The sequence below is a fragment of the Cottoperca gobio genome, chromosome 11 (assembly GCF_900634415.1).
Source record: "Cottoperca gobio chromosome 11, fCotGob3.1, whole genome shotgun sequence".
Lineage (NCBI taxonomy): Eukaryota > Metazoa > Chordata > Actinopteri > Perciformes > Bovichtidae > Cottoperca > Cottoperca gobio.
In genome coordinates this window covers 3,006,019-3,028,636 of record NC_041365.1, presented here as the reverse complement: position 1 = coordinate 3,028,636, position 22,618 = coordinate 3,006,019, and the positions used below count along the sequence as shown (strand labels likewise).

At 40.3% G+C, this 22,618-nt stretch overlaps 1 protein-coding gene across 1 annotated transcript in view; it reads left to right on the top strand.

Annotated features, from left to right (window-relative positions):
* Positions 1–3,571, top strand: part of adgrb2 (adhesion G protein-coupled receptor B2) — a 196,611-nt gene extending 193,040 nt beyond the window's left edge. Inside the window, 1 exon segment of the mRNA XM_029442629.1 lies at positions 366–3,571. Within this exon segment, the coding sequence (XP_029298489.1) occupies positions 366–542 (177 nt within the window). The 3' untranslated portion in view covers positions 543–3,571.
* Positions 3,572–22,618: the final 19,047 nt, after the last annotated feature.

Below are 22,618 nucleotides of genomic sequence, written 5' to 3'. Positions count from 1 at the left end.
TATAATGTGTAGAATCTGACAGCCTCCTGGGAAGATGGTTGTTAATCTGGCTTTCCATGAAGTTGGTCTGCAAAAGGATGGATGTTGAAAACAAACAGTTCAGGTAATCATCTTGCCATTCGCCTTACCTTTCTCTTCCAAACAAGTTTGGCTAATTTCAATTCTTGTCTTTCTTGCCCTGTCAGACAACAGCGATGTCACCGATGTTATATGTAGGGATAGAAAATGGTGTCCAAAACCATTAAAACAAGACCCAGGTTGTATGAAACCAGAACTTCCCTCGAAGATTCACGCCTACGTGGTCAGTTCATATGCAGCCTATTGTTCCTCACATTGCCCTTTTTCTTGTCCTCCTTCTCCATCAGGACAAGTCAACCCCGGAGGAACAGAGTTCCTGGGACAGCTTCAAGACCATGACCCCCGAGCTGTCCATCGTGCCTGGGGAGCAGAAAGACCGAATGGAGCTGCACAATAAGAACTGGGACTCCTCTTCCGCTAACACGCCTGACTCGTCCGAGGGAGACTTCCAGACTGAAGTGTGAAGACACACACACACGTACTCACACTCACTTGAATTTGCACGCACTCATGCCGAGGCGAACTTCTGAAAAGCTATACATAAGTACATGATTTCTCGCAAAGATCTCACCACACACTGCTCCCCGTCTCCTGCAACGTGCTCTGTCGGATCCCATACTTATTGTTTACTGCTGCAATGGACAGACATGGAAAGAAGACTGTTCTACCCTATATTTTCGCAAAGACTATTGAAGAAAGAGAACAGGGGCACGTCTGGGAGTGGAGAAGATTTTTAAATGAACTTAAAAAAAAACTATGAAAAACTTGTTTCTGAGAAAAATGTCTTGATTTTATTCTGGCGAAAAAAAGAAAATCTCTTTCAATTGTTTGATGATTTTGGGGGAAAAAAGATGAATATTTCTGCACCATTCAGTTCTTTTATAGCAAGGGGAAAACAATCTCAATGAGGTTTCTCACACTGGTAGCCCCCCTAGGCACCCTGCTTTCATTTATTTTATTTTTCCTTCTAATGGATGACGGAAGCATTCTATCTCTCAGTCTTTCCTTTTTGTTTTCTTTTTGTTTCTTCTTTTCATCATTTTGGATGGATAGGGGAAGAGCTGCTCATTGATATGTGATATCCTCTCTGCTTTTTTTTTTTTTTCAGGCTCCAGTTCAACAATCCCATCCATCCATTAATCACACATCCTCTGTGTCAACATTGTATTCCCCCTTTGTATGTGTATTTTATATGGTTTAGTTAAAAAAAAAAAATGTCCTCCTCTATGGTTTGAAACTTTTAATGAAAAAAATAATATGATTGAAACAACTGTTCAAGAAGAATTGATTTATTTTGATTTCTGATTTGATTTCTGCTGCCTATTTTTATTTGATTTTTTCTTCCTTTTCATTTCCTGAGAGAATTAACCAGTTTGGAAAAAAAAAAAAAAAAAAAGATTTAGGACACACACAGCACATAAATGTGAGCTTACTTTCTGAGTGGCACATGTTATCCAACCATGAGGGAAAATAAGGATAGTGATCGTCATGCAGATTCTCACATCTCCTTCTTTTTTTCCCCAGTGCTTGGAGATAAAAGCCTTTAAAGATTGCAGCATCTGAATCCATTTCAGCCATCCCCAATCACAGCGAAAAACAGATAACTCAGTCGTTTTCAGCCCAAATAGAATCTGTGCAAGCTCTTTTTAGCATCACTCATTCCGCAAAAATGTACGCTTATGCCGCTGAGTGAACTCGATTTAGCTGCTAACTCGCTCTTCCCTTGTTACTGATGGTATATTGTTAGCTTCATGTGACCTAAGTAGGTTTTCTACTTTCCCCATCATAGATTTAAACATAAACATGCCTTCCTTTGCCGTAGTCTACCACCTACTTCTCGTTTCTCCTTCTCCTGCTGCCCACCCGGCGTCGTGCTACCAGGAGGCATGAAATCTTAATGTAAGCAGTGAAGCCAGATGTATAATTCCTCCTTCACACGGGTCCCCATCCTTGTCATTTAATCCTGCACTTGTGAGCACAGCAGCTGCGGAAAGAGAGTGTAATATAAAGACGGAGTCACAGAGGTTATGAGGCTACAAGGTGGCAGGCTGAAGAGAAAACAGCAACAACAACAAAAGTCAGTGGTGATGCTCCCTGCTTGATATTCTACATCTGTACTTCGGTCACTACAAGAGGACAACCAGTTTCCTGCTGTTGCTACATTAGCACATCAGCCCCCCCACACACAGAGAAAGTGTCAGAGTGCAGGATGGATTCAATAGATGGCTCGATAACTTTTCTGTCTATGCTCAATGCAGCTGCTATTAATCTAACAGTCTGCAGAATGAGGCGAGAGACAAGTTAAGGAGAAAAAAGTGAAAGAGACAATGGTAGGCAAGGATAAAGATCCCAACATATATAACGAGAAAGCTTGAGGCAGGCAGAGATGCACATTAAGAAGAGGAGTGCTCAAAACTGTAATTATCCAGGGATGGCGATTTGTCCTGACATTTTCCAATGCAGCCCTCAAACCATCTGTTTAAAGATCCCTAATGTGGGAGTAGTGCGGCGTGGCACAGATGGTGAGACAAGAGTGCGGCCCTCCTAACCTTTCAAGTTAATCAGCTGATAGGCAAACATACAGCTCTACTCCCTCTCAGAGGAGCGAGATAGGTTTGGCCCCCAGGTTGCAGAGCTATAAGGTCGCGTTCACCTGACCTTCTGCGAGGCTCGGATCTACAGTACAGTGTATCCAAACAGAAAAAGGCCGCGGCCTCCCACAGAACACAGTCTCAGTCAATGGGTGTGAATCTATAGCGTAAGAAAACATCAGTCTCAGGGGAAACGGAGAATTCTTTTCTTTTTTTTATATATAAATATAACTGTTTTAGCGAGAAAGCTCTAGATGAATTCTCTACAAAGCCTTGTTCCCATGGTAACTTAGTAATGGGAAGTAAGAAAAAAAGAAATGTGTGATGTCAGCGCAGGATGAGATTTTGTTAATTACCTTTTTCTGTTTTTGAGCTTATTCCATATTTTGAATAGTGTGATAGGTTTCACCTCAATGAGGGCTGGACTTGGCTGGTTTTCATCTTTAGGAACGGTAAGTTAGATGCTGCTTGGTTGAATGAGATTGAGATCATCTTACAATTTTACACTTTTCTTTTCTATGATGATGAACTTTGGTATGATGCCAATGCTAACTCATGACGTGGACGGTAGGAGTATGTTAGTATGTCATGTTGTTTTCACACCTATGTGTATTGAAAGCTTGCCAAACTCAAAATATGAAACGCAGGCAAGCCAATTTCCAACTTCCAAAAACAGGCTCCAAAACCTACCATGCTCACCTTCACCTCCACCCTTCAGCCTTTCGCTGCTTAGGTGTTCACCGACTGCTACAACCATCCAACATTCCAGTTGATTTATTACTGAAAACGCCTCTATTTCCTTTTCTCTCTCATTTTTGTTCTTTTTATACATAAGATTGTACAAAGTAGTCCTCTAATGTTTTCATAGTGTCTTTTTATATGAAAATAAATTTTCAAATTGATCTCAGTGTCTCATATGTGCATATACGCGCTGCTTCAAGGGCAAGTGTGGATGAGAACAACCAGGCTCCTCAGTGATTTGCAGTCTACTCGCAATCCCATGTTTTCACACTGGGTGTTGGGCATGACAAACTCTGTTACCCAAAAGCATTGAAGCCTAACTGTGACCAATCAGAGGCCCCCGCTGGTCCGTCTGAAAATGTAAGAGGAGCAGTTCTGTGGGTTTTGAAGTCATGTTGCACTTGAATAACCAAGGGGGAGAAATGTCAACTCAAAGTGATTATTTCATTAAAAGTCTATCAACTTAGAGCGATGATTATGCGAATAACAATCCTCCAAAATGGATTTTCCAAAATATGGTTTTGATATGTTACATGGTGAAAATAGTCACAGCAGACAGACTGTGATAGTCCAGTCAGCGGTGCTGGAATAAGGTGAGCAAGAGATGACACCGTGCGCATGCCTCACTCTACATTTGCCCTCCAAGGGGCTTGTGGGTAATTAAGTGTGGATGAGTCTGCCCGTGGCACTGCCATCACTCACCCCGGAGAAAGGCCACCAACTAGAACGTTCTCAAGGGAGTGAGAGGGATGAGAGGAGGGTCAGAGGAGGAAGAAAATAGAGAAGCCAGCCCTAAGGACAATGGTGAAGTAAAGGCAAGGAAGGGCTTTTCACAATACCTCTGGCGAGTACAGTCACAGTGATTAGAGTGCCTCCTGGTTTCCTGAGGTTTGTGCGTAATGAAGTTGTGGTACTGATGTGTCACCAGTAACCTAAGGAGAGAACCTGCTGACAAAATAACACAGGGAGACAAATCGAGGAGTGGTCAGCCATGAGTTGGATGAAGAGATAACACATTTCAACTTGACTGGCTGAGGCTGTGTTCACTAGGAACCACTTGTCAGTGTTTCCTTTTCCTTGATATATGCAATAAAGACCGGACACACTGTTGTGTTTCTCAAAGCACTGGGGGAAAAGTGTCTTTTACTGCTCAGAACAGCAGCTCCTGAAGGTTTAATATTGCTGAGTCGAACACAAGAGTATTGCAAAGAGCTCGACTGCAGCTTTTCATTAGTGATGCTGCAGAAAGCGCTACACTTTCCATGCATGGTCAAACTGTTAGGATTATTTATTTCTGTGTATGTTTTGGCTACATCCTCTGTAACAAGCAATTATTGTTGTGGTGTTTTGTTTTGTTATTCCCAGGGATCACTGCACAAAAGGCTTGCCAGTACTGTGACGTCACCCGTCTAAACACAAACAAGCATGGGCTGTACTATGGAGGACAGGAATAGAGAACATTAGAGTTATTTATACAATATTACTATGTTGCATACCAGCACATGATTGCTATTAGCCGATTAAATAGGCATCATAAGAGTTTATCAGCCTCATAGATATGGGTTCGAAGGGGCCTGCTACACCTACTAAAAGGTTTAGATGTAACATATTTAATTTACATGCATAACTTAAGTAAGGTATTTATTCCAAACTATGATCTTGTCTTAAACCTAACCAAGTAGTGTTGCCTGAACCTTTGTTGTTTTGTTTCAATTCACAATGTTAACCACACAACATATGGGTTGGTGCAGTAAGCCCATTTTGCCCCATCTGAGTGGTAGTAATAAAAACTGATAATGGCCATTTAACGGCCTTATAACAATCAAAATGTGTGATACAAGGCTGGAGAAGCTGCGGGCTGTTGGCCATTTTTACTGTGTGTCAGCTGGTTTGAGGTCATTTGAGGAATTTCAGTACAAAATCAATTAAGGTGCATCCTAATGATGTGGCCTCGTCTTTCAGAGAGGCCCTGCGACTTAATCTACCTTTGAGACCTTTATTGTTGATTATATTGTACATCACATGTTGCATGTTGAAAAATGAAGATATGTATCATCATGTTATCACAAACTAATTGATACACAGAAAACCTGGGCGATAAGGTTATTCCAGCATTGCTGTTGTGTGCATTGTACTTGATGAAAACCTGGAGGGGATGGGGAACATAAATAATGCAGGAGGTGTTGGTGTGCCCAAGGGCCCCCTATAAAGCTAATCCGGCTAATCTGATATATGTAGTGCTATATAAAGTGTATCTATTCAGTTAACACTTTTACTTTACCCCTATTACTTTAGCAAACATCCAAAGACGGGAATAACTGCATTGATCAGTGCTCTTAATAAATAATAGTTAGGTAGGTTCAGTAGGTGAGCATATTGTGGCTTCTGGATATTTCCTCAACGTCTTATTAACACACACCCCGTGGTCCCGTGGCCACCGGTGTTACGGCGTTATCTTACATTATGTCCGTCTGATCCTTCTGGAGATGCTTTACCCTCTAGCTTGTAACTGTCGTCAGTATCATTGTTGTCGGATTGTTTTGTATTGATGACAAGGTTCATAAGGTGCCTTTGTTTGTTTTCTATATATTTGTAATTTCCAATTAGCTGGCTAATAGTGTTTTAACCAGCAAGGCCTTCTCTGCTGGCCTAAACATCATCAGAATATACTAATTTAAGTTTTATATATTTTTCCACAAATATGTATTAAATTATTCCCCATAGTCTATTCTCTTCATTTCATAGCTTTCCTCTTGGTTGTGCTGCTTGCAGCCTCAGATCGAGATTTGGAGGTCTGGCCTTTATGTTAGAGCTTTTATCCAATCATATTTCAGCCATGATGTGTTGCCAGGGTCCACGAAATCTGCCCTGAGGCCTTCAGAATCAACAGTGCGGGCGCCTGTCGCTTAAAGTGAACGGAGACAAAACTGTGGCGTTAACCAATCAGATTTCGAGTTGGCGACACCGGAGCCAGCTAGCAGGCGTACGATAACGTCAGCACGTCCACGTCTTTTGATTGGATACGCACTATTGAGAGGCAGAGCTATGCAGAGCTAGCAAACTTTGAACGAGCTAATTTGTGTAGATTTCTACAAGATGTTTTTTTTCAACCCACAATGGCTGAAGGAGGAGAAGAGATCGATTTGTCGCAGATATAATTACAACGCCATTTTCAAGACAAACTTTTCAAGAAAAGATAGACATCGTGAGAAGAGAACGGCCAACCCCGACGCTAGCGAGCCTATCACAGCTGGGAAAAGGGTTTGTCCGCCACTCTACGAGCGGTACCCCGGCTCACAGCCTCCGAGAGGCACTGCACATTGTACTGCTGGGAATGCCTGCTATTTACAACTAAATGTTTCGGAAATATTAATATAACTCTGTTGTTAGGGTGATGCAACGCCCGGTTATACTGTGTTTCTGTCATGTCATCATTATGGCATCATAATGATGGTATTAAGAGGGGGAATAATTCAGGTAGGACTGTGTAGGACATCACTGAAGGCCTAGGTGTGAAATGCACGGCCCACCACTGGTCTTAACTCATCCCATGCATACCCGGCCATAAAGATTGCACGTTATGGAACAACAGTAAGGGAGAGGACATTTATTGCCTGAGTTTGTCTTTAACACATCTCTCCAGGAATGATGCCATTTTACCGCCTTAAAGACTAAAACCAGGGAACAAAGTTCGCTTCGCAGTCAACTGCACATTACATAAAAGATCGTAACATGATTGTGTGCAGCTTTACTCTGAAGGATGTGTGTTGCTATGTATAGGCTATGTTTAGGTAGGTATACGGTAAAGTTGGTGGCGGTTGAGCGCCAACATGTGAACAATGCACAATTTCCGATATAAAAGAAATCACTTTTCAAATGTCCTCATAAAAAATGCATATTGTTAAGGATTCGCACAAATTGTTTTGAATGTAAACACAACTTTTGTTGTGTACAATAAAACTTTACAGGGCATCTTTAACTAAATAAAATATTCTTCTTAAAAGAGGCATATCTTGAGCACTATATGGTTTCTGTTGGAGGTCTTACGCGGTCTACTCTGCAGTAAGATCGTTTCAAGTGAAAACAAGGGGAGATGGAGAGTGAGATGGACTAAGATTGACGAGCAAAGTCATAAAACAAGCAAAACAAATACCACAGGGAGGGAAAACAAAGAACATCTCTGAAACATTGAGGAATGTGAGCAAAGTGACAGTGTGAGGTACCCTGGGAGCATGCAACAACCTGTGAGTGGAATGACATGTCTCACTTTGACACTGCGATAAAGTGAAAGTGTGCAATGCATGCACGGATGAAGTTTTAGTCCTGAGACAGGGAACAGTGGAAATCCATTGCTCTAATGGTTGTAGCGTGTCTGGCCGTCCCCTCTCGGTGGCTGACAGATGGTCCTGTCCCACAGGCTCTGGTGCCATGCTGCTCAGAGAGGACACTGAGAATGTAGCAGAAGGACTGATGGTATGGACAAGGCCAGAGTGGACAGGAGTGCAGATGAAAGTAAAAATTGGATGCAAATAATGTTTTTTTCTTTCTTGGAAGTTTTTCTTGAGGATTTAATGCAAATGAATAGATCACAATGTAAACAGAAACATCTGAAAGGTCTTAACCAACTTAAAGCTCTTAATAAGCCTTTTGGACAATGCCATGGACATCTCTTTTTCTGATATGGGACTAAACAGCTTATTCTCATCTGTGCTGTTATGGATCAGTTTCCTGAATGCTTGGCAATGCCAACATTTCAGTTTTGGCCCAGTGCTTTGGTGCTGATGGCACAGCAAGACTGCTCCTTTGAGACTGCCTTTCCACAATGGTGTTAGATGGCTGTCCATATGAAATTCCCTTGCTGTTCCTCATCCAAATTATGGCCCTGCTAATCTATTGAGTGTCTAAGTCCCCATCATACAGACCAGGCTAAAACACAAGTGGTCTTTGACACTTTGAGGGTGATTTATTCAGAGCTGAGGTAAAGGACCCATTGAAGCTTCTTTTGGCTCCACTAAGCGCTCTCCACAAAGCACTCTTCACATATCATGGCAACCTACATTTAGTCAGAATGAATTGCCTCTCCACACTGCCAAGGGCTTCTCGAAACACTGGCATAATTTAGTGGTAGGCTTAGGCTAATGCAATCTACCACAGCCTCTCTCACATGTTGAGAAATGCAGCGACTGGGACTTGCTAGATGTTTAACAGCTACTTAGCTTTCTCATGTGCTACAGTTAGGCAAGAACACCAGGAAAAGAACACAGGATGAGGCTGTGCAGGCAGCTTTAAACCTCTGGGCTGTTCGTGAGAGGACATGGTGTAGGAGATACACTGACAGGGACAGGGCGGGTGAGGAGTCGTGAAGTGCCCTCACACACGGCTGGTTGCAGGGTAATGAGACAGCCAAGCTGGCCTCTCAAACTCCAACTGTCCAATAGCGGTCAGTAGTGAGGAGTCCAAATGAGGGCGACCACCTTCCCTTTTGCACTTTAGTCATTCTTTTCAGCTGTGCGTGTGTGTGTGTGCATGTGTGTGTGTCGGAGTGTGTCAGAGGCCGGTGCTATGCTGGCTCGGTCCTGAGATCCTTTTGAACTGGATTGAGAGGCAAGGAGTGATTCTTAAAGGACTAGTTTAACATTTTAATTTAATATTCTTTGCGAGAGTGAAATTAATCTCATCAATCTCATGATGTTGTCCGTTATAAACAGAGGTTTAGTCAGAACATGTTCATAAAGCCTGGAGGTATGGGGAAACGCTAACTGATACTTCTAAAGCGGTTTTATTGAGATTAAGTGTTTTTTAACCAAAACATAAAGAAAATATGAAAAAAGGCAATTGTTCATTTACTTTTGGAGCTATACCCTAATAGGCATGCTAAGCTAGGCTACTTGAGAGTCATGCAATGTATTTCCCATTACTGGTGCCTCGGGTATCAATATAGATTTGTATAATATCAGTACTATAAACAGGCAAGCAATTGTCAAGGAACTTGTTTATCATTGTGTGAGTACATAATGTAGATTCTGTCAGACACACTCAAACACAAGTGTCAGTTGTATCGCAAGGCCTCAGATAATATTCAAAAACAAAATTAAATCCTTATTCCATAGCAATGTTTCACTATTTGAACCATTGTTAGTATGTTTTCGGCTCAGTTTGTTTGTCTGTTTGTCAGCAGGATTACGGTCAATCTACTGGCCCAATTTTCCTAATTTTCCTTGGTCGAAGGGTGTAGCTTGGGCCAAAGAAGAAAACATTATATGTTGGAGCCCATCCGAATCATTGTACAGATAGACATATTATATTACACGTTTGTTAACATTGCCAGATAAGGCATTTCTGCTGCATTCATATGGTGTCGGATTAATCGGCAGCAATCCTTTTGGAATTTAGTAGATAGTGTGTTACGGGAGTGTGTATGCATTTCATTCTATGACAAAATCATGCATGCTCAAGATATCCGCATTTCATTTAGTATCCCTCTCCCTCTCTCTTTGCGTTCATGTACATACATAACCAAACACATGGCCCTCTTCCTAACCTTCAAACAAAGCTATTGGAAAGCAAATACTGTACACCACATAATACTATCATCAACATACAGACAATATACATCGTATGCCTAAATCTCCCTTCACATCCCTGTCATCCCTCTATTCTCGTAGATAAGGCTCTGAGCCATGAGGAGTCGCCTAAGATAAAAGCTTGGTGCGTTCAGGGACCCCGTCTCACCCCTGAGGGAGTGGAAATATTATTTGATCCCACTCAAAGAGCCTCTCTGAGCCAAGTCATGCCAACCCACAGCAATACAGGAATAGATCCCTCCATCTTATTCCCTGCCTCCCTATCTGCCATCCCTCTCACTGAACCATCCCAACTGGGAAAATTGTTTTTGATTTGTAATGCACACACTTGCTTTGCACGGTGTCGGCATGGCGCCTGTCACACAGTCGATACATCACAAACATGAACCAATAGACTGATCTGTTAAACTGCGTGTGTGTATGTGTGTGTGTGTGTGTGTGTGTATGTGTGTGTGTGTGTGTGTGTGTGTGTGCGTGTGCGTGTGCGTGTGTGAGTAATATGATTCCCATATGTGTTTTACTGTATCACAATCTTTACTGTGTCTCCCTGTCTAAAACAACCTAATAATTTCCAAAAGTAATACCTGACATATCTTTTTTAGTTTTAATATTATTATATTATTTTGGCATTAAGTCAAAATAAAAATAAATAGCATGTATGTATAAGTAAAGAAGAAAATGACCATACTTTTACTTGATTTATTACTTTTTATAGTTTACAGTCTCAATCGCTAAAGTAAAGTCTTCTACCATAAAGGATAATATTCATTTGGTAAGTTAAGGTTTAATTTAGAGTAAAATAGAAGCTAAAGCAGCGTATGTTTTAGGGGTGTTCTTTCATTTTAGAACTTTAACCCTTTCACAGTGTCTCGGTAATCCAGCAATGTGTGACGTCACGGTGACTACGTCCACGTCTTATACACAGTCTATGCTGCTCAAAGTAAGTATCTCATTGTTTCAACTATCTGCAAACAGATGAAAGGATGGATTATAGATAGATGGATGGATGGATGGATAGATGGATGGATGATGGATAGATGGATGGATGATGGATAGATGGATGGTTGATGGATAGATGGATGGATGGATGGATGGATTATAGATAGATGGATGGATGGATAGATGGATGGATGATGGATAGATGGATGGATGGATGGATGGATGGTTGGATGGATGGATGATGGATAGATGAATGGATGGATGGATGAATGATGGATGGATGGATGATGGATGGATGATGGATGGATGGATGATGGATGGATGGATGGTTGGATGGATGGCTGATGGATAGATAGACCCTTTTCTGTGTGAATGTTTATCATTACTGATGATGGTGGTTCTTTGTATGTACGATAGCCTCTGACTCTGTATGAATATGGATGAATGCTGGCATGTGTTGTAAAGCGCTTTGAGTGATCACAAAGATTGGCAAAGCGCTATATAAATGCAGTCCATTTACCGTTCTGAATAGATAGATATCTAGAAAGATAGATAGAAGTTCAAACATTGCAAGTGAGGCGATAGACTATTACAGCAATTTTCAGCGGCTTCATACAGTATTCCCATTCGCCCCACTTGAGAACATTTCCGTGCTCAACCACGCCATTAAGACTGAAAAGGCATGCATCTTCCTTCACCCCCTGTGTATAACAAATGAATCACTGTGAGCTGTCAAAGAAAAACATGCATTAGCGCTGCCTGAGCAAAGTCTCTACTTTTAAAAGTGACCCTGAACATCATCTTAAAAGTCTAAAACAACACGCAGGCTGAAATGAAAAGTTATTAAAATCAACGTGAATACAAAATGATTCCACACGGTCATCCGACTCGAGATGTGGTACCTTCAGCAAACGTGAAAAGAAGCACCTGTACTCCTTCATTTGTACAGAAGTGTTTAATGTTGTGATTAATGCACAGGGTATGTTCTTATTAGATTCTGCTCCCTCACCAAAAGAAACTTGTTCCAAGGACATCATTAATCAAGAGTTAAGAAAAAGAACTGCCTGTTGAAGTTCAAATAATTGTGAAGAGAAGAGAAAGATTGCTTTTATTGCACAGTCACTCTCGGCACTGTGTACTGGAAATAGTAAAACATCGCAGCTGGATAACGTTTTCAGATCAGATCAAGTAGCTACGCAAAACGTACTGTAATGTGTCGAGTTCACTACTATAATTCACCTTTGTTGTTACTGAGGTGAGACTTGAGTACTTCAATACAGTGGAATAAAAGCAGAATTTGATAGTCTTACATTTCAGTGTGCAATGGTGCATCATACCCCAAATGTAATTTTACAAAATAACTGACCTGTGGCTGTTTTTTATCTACCCACTTACTAGGGTATTCTAAATGGCTGAGTTTCCTTCTATATACTATAGCTGCTGGCAGCAACGTCTATAACATCAGCATCCCATGTTGTTATGGCTGACGTGTTTCATGGACAGTTGTAAGTTACAAACATTTAAAAAATTTTATTTAAAGGTGTCTCTGAACCCATAAAAATAAAACACAAGACTTATGTGTTTGGCTAAATGTCAGCGTTTTACGTGCCTCGTAAAGCAATTAGCTGATATGCATTTAAACTGCCTTTTAATTAGTTTCCTAGAATAACCTGTCAGTAAACCTGTTTTTGTTTTTTTTACTGACCTACAGATGCTAGTGAAACTGAAAGCCACATTTTCTCCTTGGCCCAATTTGCTCATGAAGACGGGGAGGCGGGAGATCTTGGTAACTGGATCGGAAAAGCGAGCCAATAGAGGTATAGGGTACATACCAGATATGCTTCTGCATTAATGCATTTCTCCCACGTTCGTCTAAACCCTGTAAGGGAATGAATAACAACGTCAGTCATGGGTAGAGACTGCAGAATTTGACAGACAAACATTCACCACAGGTATTATGCACTCCTTTTTTCCCCTTTAAACGTAGAATATGTAACATTTCCACATTAGAATGTCTTTAAACGACTAGACCTAAGTTATATATGTTGTTGAGTTTTGCATTTACATTCCATTGTCATTTCAATCAAGAGAACATTTCTTTTCATTGTGGTTTCATTATGTCTCCTGTAATGGAAGGTATGCCTGTTGCTCAAGTTTCAGCGGTTCGGTTGTCTGCAAGAGGCTGTCATAGATTTACTTTACATCCAGTTTTACATCTTATAGATGTTGGACATTTTTTACTCTATGTTTTAACAGCATGAAGGATTTAAGTCATCGGACATCTGGATCTTAAGTTATCAGAGAAACAAGCTGAGCAAACGTTAGTGACAGCCAAACAGCATCTGAGAACTGATTTTTAAAGTGAAACTGTTTAAAACAGGGGATTTTTTTACCTGTTTTAATCACTGGGTCTGTTTCTTAGTAGACTTCCTTTACAGATAATTCAGCTCCCGGTAAAATCCTTCTGAACCAGGAACAACGAAATAATCCTTACTGTGAGAAGCTGACTGCACTGACAAACTCCCACGTTCCTACTATACTTCACAACGCCACCAAACTCAGTATTTATTATTGTTTTGATTGAGAGACTCCTAGGAAAATTGCACATTGTATGTTGAACCCAAGCAAGGTTCAAAGCTCATTATTGGTCTTGGACCTCAAAGTCCATTTCGAAGCTGTGATGGAGCTTTCGATCAGATTTGTGTTTGCTTAATTGCCATGGAATTGCAGCTGGACACTGATCACTGATGCTGACCTACCATGCTGTGGATCAGGCCCTTCCTACATCCAGGCCATGGTCAAACCACACACCCCACCTCACTCACTTTGCTTTGCATCGGCCAATCGGCTCGCTGCTCAGACCCTGGGACTCAGATACACCTCAAATAAAACCCGCCCGTTTCCTATCCTGACTCCAAAATGGTGGAACGAGCTCCCCATTGATATCAGGTCAGGACAGTCTTCACACCTTCAGTCGCAGACTGAAAACCCGAAAGCACCTTGGCCAATACGTATGTAGCACTTAAATTGGTTTGCTTATTTGAAGCTAATGGCTGGGTTTTTTATTCTATCGTTTTTGTATGTAGCACTCACATTGGTTTAGAGTATTTTAAGCTATTGTACTGCACTTAAAATGATTTCCCCTATTTAAAGCTAATGTACTTGCAAGATTCTTGCTGTTGGGAGTTGTATCCTCGTGATTGTTTGTACTTATTATTGTGGAATACTTTTATATTTGTGTAAAAAATGAACACAATTTATTGTACTCTGTGTGAATCTTGCTATCATTGCAAATAATACTTAGCATGTGATTTATAATTTGCAATATTCATTACATGTATAAGGGGAAGGCCCAGAGCACAGGCTCTACTGCCTCAGTGGTGTGCAGTATTCTGAGGTGAACAAGCTCAAAGGGTGACATTTTTAACATTCACTGATTTGCAAGTTTAATCAGTCGCACAATTATATTTTTTTAATGAATCACTGCTACAGAAACCTGCATACATAGTCAAAATATATAATATGTCTTTAAAGGCAAATTGCTAAAATGACATTAATGTGAGTTACTGTCCCCCCCCCCCTCACTAATGTCCCGCCCATGCTCTTGGCTCTATACTGCGAGACCACAGCAGCTGGTGCTGGTCCTGCTTCATCAGCAACTCTGTTGGAACAGAAATTGGTGCTTGAGATTAGTTATTGAGGAAACACAATAGGCTTCTCAACGTAGAGGAAAATCACCACTCGCACAACAGAACATGTTAAGAATAAGATAATCTAAATAAGCATTTTACAACAACATGTTGTTTTGATGAATTTCCGTGGATAGAAACTAAATTGTAGTAATTTTGTAAACCAAGTCAAGGGCGACGGTTTCATGTGAAAACCAACCATTTTACCATAATATAAAGAGTAAATATAAAAAAAAGGCTATAATGCATCCAGTAAAATGTTCATATTCAAATACTGGAGGATTGCCAGTCATAAACTCGTTTTCCAAATCATTTAGGCTTTCAAATATCTTAAATATAAATATGTCAAACATACAGTGTGCACACGCAGCTCTTCCACCTTAAAAACCGACAACCTATACCTGTAGAACTGTATTAGCTTAGGTGCCTGCAGACTGTTCCCCCACTACAGCAAAGACTCAGTATCAACCTTGAACATTTAGCATTAATGTGATCGCTCCTGCAAGCCTAATGTTGCCACGTCTCTGTCTGCCTCAGCCTCCGGGCATCATGAGCATCACAGCAATGTCATTGTTATTGTGCTGAAGGGCTTCAGTTACTGTTAACAATGTGGGGTCTAGAGACAAGATACTTTACAATGGAGACCTTTATTTTTTTGGGGGGGGGGTTAACCATACAATATTTGAAATATTTTTGAAAGGGACTTTTAAATACTGTCAATCATCACACTTTACATGAAACCTAAATATAATATGTGAACGTTTTAGATCTGCTTTTTTAAGATAATGTCCTCAACTGGCCAATTGCATAGGCTGCATCAATGTTAGATAATCATGAAGGAGAGTAAAGCGATGGTTTGATGTAAAGTCTCATGAGATCCTTCATGTAGAGTATGTTTCCATGTCAATGCCTATGAATGTTTGCTCATTATTGCAACAATGAAATAACATAAAGGAAGTTGGCAAGCATTAAGGAATAAGAAGTAGCTAACACATCTGACAATAATAGATAACATTTTTCAAGTATCCTACCATTAGGATGACATATTTTAGTATTCAGGCACTAAATATTTTTCCTCATTTTCCTTGCCTAGCACTGCACAACAGCCAACTGTTTGTGTGTCTGTGCCAATGTCAGCAGATATGTCCTCCTGCCTCTGCCACACCAGGATGATCATCAGGTTCTTTTGAAAAGGCAAAACCAAAGAGTAGTGTCCCACTCTTCCATCACAGAATGGCACTAGAGGAACCAATTAAGTACTTCTCTATGAGATCGAGCCCAGCGGGTTGGTGCAACATTTGGGCTCCCAGCAGGTCTGTAGAGTTTGCATGTGCAATAGGCTGTTATAGAACTCCCGCGAATCAGCTAAGCTCATTTAACTGGCCACTTAGAACGCCACAGTTTGCTTTAACCAGCCAAAACCGGGATGTTATGAAATGAAATGCTGCAAATGATTCAAACAAGAGAACTTGTGCACTTCCATAGCTCATTCTGCCATCATCCTTGAGCCGTACATTGATGAAAACCATTATTTTACAAATGGCTTATGTTGAGCAGGATGTTCCAAAATAACATTTCCCACTTTAATGTTAAATATGAAACTTGCTGCCTCATGGACCAGATATTCAGCAGTAGTCTACCTAGTATCATTGATGTAGCAACAACTCTTCAAATGTAGTCCATGTGTTTAAATAAGACCAAATAGTATTTTCTTAAAAATTGCTAAACATTTTTTCAAATTGCTCTCCTTAAAACGAGAGAAGATCTGTTCAATCTGCAAACACACATTCAAGTAGCTTGTACTTCTTTTGCACCGTATGTGGAGAATATTGTGGATGTATTTCTAAAAGCAATCATTATGGTGCACATTAAATCTGTCGAAAGGAAAATCAGCAGGGTATGTGCATTTCCAAACACAAAATACCACAATAATATCATATCATGGGTTTGTTTTCAGTATTTCATACGGCCAAGAAAGACATTAAATATCAAATTGACATCAAAAGTAACATGCTTCCAAGTAAAGATTCATATTTGCTTCATAGTTAGGCTATTGTAAGAATTCCATCAAAGCATAGAATATGATGTATTCATTTTACAGTTTTATTTAGCCATGCTGAAGTGTGTTAACATTCTTAATGGCTGTGTTTGTCACCCAGTAGTGAATTGATTACAAAGACGGAGTTGTAAGACATGATGCTTGTAAATCAAGATGCTTGTATCCTCATCTTAAAGGTAAATTAGTTGCACTGCTTTTATAAAAAAAGACCAAAGGATTGCTTCTAAAGATAATTAGTGTTCTGAATGTGGTTTGCATGAAAGGAAAATCGACACTGAATTATAAACAATAAAATGCTAGAATAGAAACGTGGAATAGTAAAGGTGTCACACTGTTTACACTGAGTGCAGATCACTACATTACGTTAAAGGCTATATTTTTCTATATATAACTCAAATAATGCTCGTGACAAATCTGTGTCAACAGTTCATCTTTAACAGTAGAATCTCTTACTGCCGCAGTACATTACATTACACCTGCTGGAGATTTACCCCATCTCCCCGGTGTCAAAGGTACCCATTGTTTTCAGAATTGCACAGGACACCGTTTGTAGAGCGAACCACCAGCTAGACACACCTTATCTATAATTAGAAACTACATGTATGTTGCCACAAGGGGCCACAATCATGCAATCAAATGAGAAATTATTCCAGTCTTTCTACAATGTAATGTGAGAAGCTCAAGGCAATGTCAGTTTGTTGGGGTCAGATCACAACTTGGGTACAGATTTACCCACCATCATGACCAGTATTGGAAGAATTACCATAAAATGTTGGTCCAGATAAAACGATAACCTTCACAAATGTACAGTGGCCCTGAAGGTTAAAATACAACGACATTTCACCAACCATAAAAAGAGTTAATAAAACACAAAAACATTAACTCAAACTGGAAAAGGCAGGTACGTATTGGATAATGATTCCATGTCGCTGATTGGATGCACAGTCTGTGAGTTTGTGACAAACAAAAATACTTCTTCTTCAGGCAGAAGTAAAAAGCTAATGTGAGGCTATAAACTAAATACACCTCGGTCGCAAGACTTCAACGCCACCACCACTAAGCTTCCAATTGATCAAACTAAATAGATTTTGTGCGATAACCTCGTCTACAAAATCCTTTTATTTTAGTTTGATGTGAAACTGAAAATACTATTTTATATACACAACTAGAAGTAGTCTGTAGTCTAATTTAGCCACAATTAGCAACCTCCTTTTTTAAGACTCATAAAAGCTTAAAGATTCCCGTGTGTGAGGGTGTTTACTGACATGTTTTAAGTTGCAGAAACATCTCTTAAGCTTGTGTTAACCACAGACCTTATTTCAAGCATCCAACCGAAAACCCATTGACTTTTATGCGAGGGAACCGGAGGTTTTAGGACTCTTTCCTGCAGCACTCTGTTGTTAGCATGTTAGCATTTAGCTTGAGTCACAGAGCTGCTAGCATGCCTCTTTGCTTCTTCTTTTTTTTTACATGATATTACACTAGTTTGGTTTAAGACTTTATTAATCTGGTTCCAGAAGGTTACGGCGCAGTGTAACAGAATGATTAAGTTTCGAGAATGATACAATTAAAATGATCATATTTGAAGTACTGCGTCATAAACATCATGTTATGTGCAGTTAGAACAGACATATACAGCCTGGTTGTCCTCCAGACCCCCATGTGGGCAGTGTGATATATGGGGCTTCTGAGCTACATGATGTAGGTTATAAGAAGTAATCAAATGCTTTAGAGGCCACCGTTAAGCTTCTTTATACCATGTCCAATGACAGGTGAATGACACAGTGATTTGTCCAAGAAGACCTTAAATGGAAACCACCGGACGACATTATGACGTTCATCCCATAATGCTGCAAAAGGGCATATAACGTTACATTTGTCTGTCTGTCTGGCTTCTGCCTCACTGTTTGACAATTGGTCTGGCTTCGTATTCGTTACCTTGACAACGCATTCTCTCCTCTCCTTCCCCATCAAACTTTCCCTCGACGGTGCACTGGCTGGATTAGTGTATGGTCTGCTTGCCAGTAGAGGAGGAAATATGTGGCAAATGCATTAAACGCCTCCCCAGTGACATATTAATGCTTAACTTGTCCCTCAGGTCAGAGAGCTGTAAACACTCATGAATGTTATGAGGCGCTTCAGCCATAAACGCTAGAAAGGCCAATAGGTTTGAGGAATTAGAGAGGAACTCATGAATTTCATCTATCTTTTTGTATCTGTATTTAAATTTCTTTTTGAGTATCACCTTATTTGCACTCTCCCTTTCCCCCCTTTCTCTAGCTCACATTATGCCTTTCCTCACCATTTCACAGCAAAAAAAAAACATTTTCCTCATCCTTCCTTTGTAGCATCTGCCAGAGCATTCTGTGGTTAGGGGGCTATTGTTTTTGCAAGTAGGGGAAGGGCACGTCTTGCAAATGGACATGTCATGTGGAGCAATGCCCAGCCAGTTTCACTCGAGAGCCCTGGGGTCTGGAGCAGAGTAGCCAGTCAGACACAGAGAATGAGGGGAACTATCTTTGGCAGGACAAGCCAGGAGGCTCTCTGGGCCAAGCTGGATTCATGGAAGGGACGGACAGAGAGAGTGAGAGAGATGGAGAGAAGACAGAAAGGGAGCCGGGTTGTTGATGGTGTTGGCAAACAAATGTACTCTACTGCAATAAAAAGAAAGGGAGAAGCTGTGCAGAATAAACTCTAGGAAGCCATATGGGTTGTGCACAAAACCCCATTTCAGAATGCAAAATTACATTTCACATACGTACAGCTGCTTATGTATTCTATGTTAAGGAAAACAAAACAACATTTAAGATGTTAATTAATGTAATTTTAAAATGTATTTCTTGGGTAATTAAATCCCTTCATACTAACAGTACATGGACTGTATTTAAGTTGTTGACTATTCAAGATGTTTCAAGCAGATTATTACATACAAGATGCACAAAATACATTTTGCCAAACCAGTACAGCAAACTAAAGGAAGAAAGGGTTTTTAATTGCCTTAAAACTGAGTTTTCTTCTGATCTGGAGACCCTGTAGGCAGGATTAGTTTTTTCAGTGCCATTCAGAACAACTATAAATAACTTCCAAAAATGATTGATAAAAACTGTGTTCTGATCTGCCACTTCTACGGTTTGGCTTTGTTATGTTCAGGCACAGAACTATGTGATTAGGGTCATAATCCTTTTTAGTTTTATCCTATCAAACCCAACTATTGTTACTAGTTATGACTTATATGTATTCTGCTATAGCCATTAAATGTATTTGCACTCATTAGTTATTTCTCCTTACATTAGTTTGCATTGTCAGTGGTGGAGTCCGCCATTCCTGTAATGTATGAAATTCAAAAGATAGCTGACGCATAGTCCATTTTTATTTCTCAAATTTGTTGTTTTTTAATAATATAAACCATTTTGGTGTTTATTTGTATTCTGACACATTGTAATTTGTATATACGCTTCAAATATATATTATGGAAAAAGGCATGTATACACATTGGAATAATTTAAACTATTCTTGCAAAAACACTAAATTCGCCTTATGAAAGATCTTTAAAGACAACAGACATACGCCCCAAGAGGTTGTTGTCAGATTAACTACATAATAAATAACAGAATAACTAAATAATATACTATACTGGACATGACAAATGCTGTTTTTTTTCTTCCCATGACTCACTTTTGCCATATTCTAAATGAAGATGTTGTGATTTATATAGCATAACATAACAAAGTGGACATAATACAAGGAGAGAAGAAAATGAGCACAAAGTGAGTGAAAGCACATCAAGATGTGAAGCAAAGGGAAACTGAGGTGGAGGAAGGGAGAGAGGGGAAGCAGCCAAGTGTATCACTTTAACAAAGTATCATGACTCCCTCATGTTCCGTGTGTCCCCCTCAACTCTCCCTCGACGCCACAGTGTCACCTCCACAGGGGAGGTGTTGCTGTGACTGCCGTTGAGCCCGGCCTGTCATGGTGGGAATTCAGAACTCATTTGGGAACATTACCCGGCGTTTGCCCTGATATCAAATGTGTTATTAAAACACATGAGGTAGAATCGGTATTCTATTGCTAAATGTTCACATTGTGCCCGTGACACTGCAACGTCAATGTTCCTTCTATAAGTCAGTTTTCTTTCTCTTTTTAAATAGTTAAGTTAAGTTATTATTACTATAAATGGGTTATTAACCATATGACTTCTTAATCATGATTTAAAATAGACATAGATGCACAATTATTGTGCATCTATGTTACATGAAAGTAATTCTTCCATCCTCTCTTTTTTAAGCAGCAACAGGCGGATGAATTCCCCAAAAAGTGTCTCTATAATTATATTTAGAGCCATATAAATAGCAGGCAGCCCCCTCTTCTCCCTCTCCTATACGTCGTGAGTGTGTCTCTCTGTGTGTGTGTGTGTGGTTCAGCTGTGCGTGACCATGTGAGGCCATGATTATATGCGCTTAAGGAAGTGAAGCGTTACGCTGGCGGACAAGAGTGAGCGAGAACATTCGGGGGAAAAACAGAATGGGAATGAGCGAGAGAAAAATGCTAAATGAGAAAAGGGAGAGACGATGGAAAGCCACTTTAAATCAAGCACCTTTTTAATCAGCGCTCTCACAATGGGGGACATAAAGATAACAAGGCATAGAGAGCCTCCTGTTGGCTCTGTGAGTTGCTAACTTCACAGATTGATGGCTAGCTGGGGGAGAGTCCTCTCAACCATGTTTAAGCCACAGTGCCACGCTCCTGGCGATAGGGATTACACTGCCATCTCCACACAAGTTATGAATTTATCTGGGATTTAGACCCCCAACCTGCTGTACATTCAGGTGGCAGTGTGCCTCTGTCCTTCATCTACACCTCGCACGAAAGATCCACCTTCAGATACTTTTACACTGCATGCCAAGGATCATTGTGTGTGTGTGTGTGTGTGTGTGTGTGTGTGTGTGTGTGTGTGTGTGTGGACTGTCAAATCTACTTTCTGTAGCCAGTTGCTGTCAACCTGTCAAGTGTAAATGTGCTTCAAATACCAATTTTCCATACTTTTTACTGAATATCTATCTCAAGAGAACAGGCTTAAACCTGTTGCATCCATGTGTGAGCATAGGTAAAGCAAGAAAGCTTTACTATTTCCTTCTTAAAATACAATATCACATGGTTACACAGCATTATCTATATCGAGAGGCACATGTCAGCTGTTTCTATAATGGATCTCTACCCTGACATTTGTTGAAGCTTTAAAAGATAGTTGTAGAGATTCTTTGATTCTGACAGACGCGTAGACGCCTACCTATTTATTGTATTGACTCATTGCATAGCCTCTCCCACGACATCTGCAACTCTGCAGGCAGGAATGACGGCGGCAATATCCCCTTTCAGATTGGCAACAATAATAATTTGAATGTCAACATGATGAATGAAGCTTTAATTAATTAGCCTCATACGTGTGATAAGGATTTTATTGACGATCTTGGAAAAATGGAGACTCTATAGATGATATTGGTAGCTTGTCTTCCACCACGTATCCAGGTACAAGCAAGGTAATTTCCCTCGGAGTGACAGTCCGAGGCTGAAGGAACTGCCATCGCTCTCCTCCTTGATGTGCTTGGCCACCAGTATTGTTCAGCTGTGAGTGTGCAGGTGAGCTTTGCAGCTGATGGACGCTTATCCCCCAGGCACAATTTGCATTTGCCTCGATAACTGAAAAACGGATTATTTGACGTTACTTCCTACAACAAAAAGGTAATCTGAGTACTCTTGTTAGCATGCTAAAAATGCCTTATTAGTACTTCTCAAAGTCTTAGAGTCTTAGAGGGATGTCATACGTTTTGCAGGTACATGGTGGCGCTGGAGGAGGATTCATCTCCTGGGCACCATGGATATATTTACCAAATGTTCAATAATTGTTGAAACATTTCACTTCATACAAAATGTTAGCCT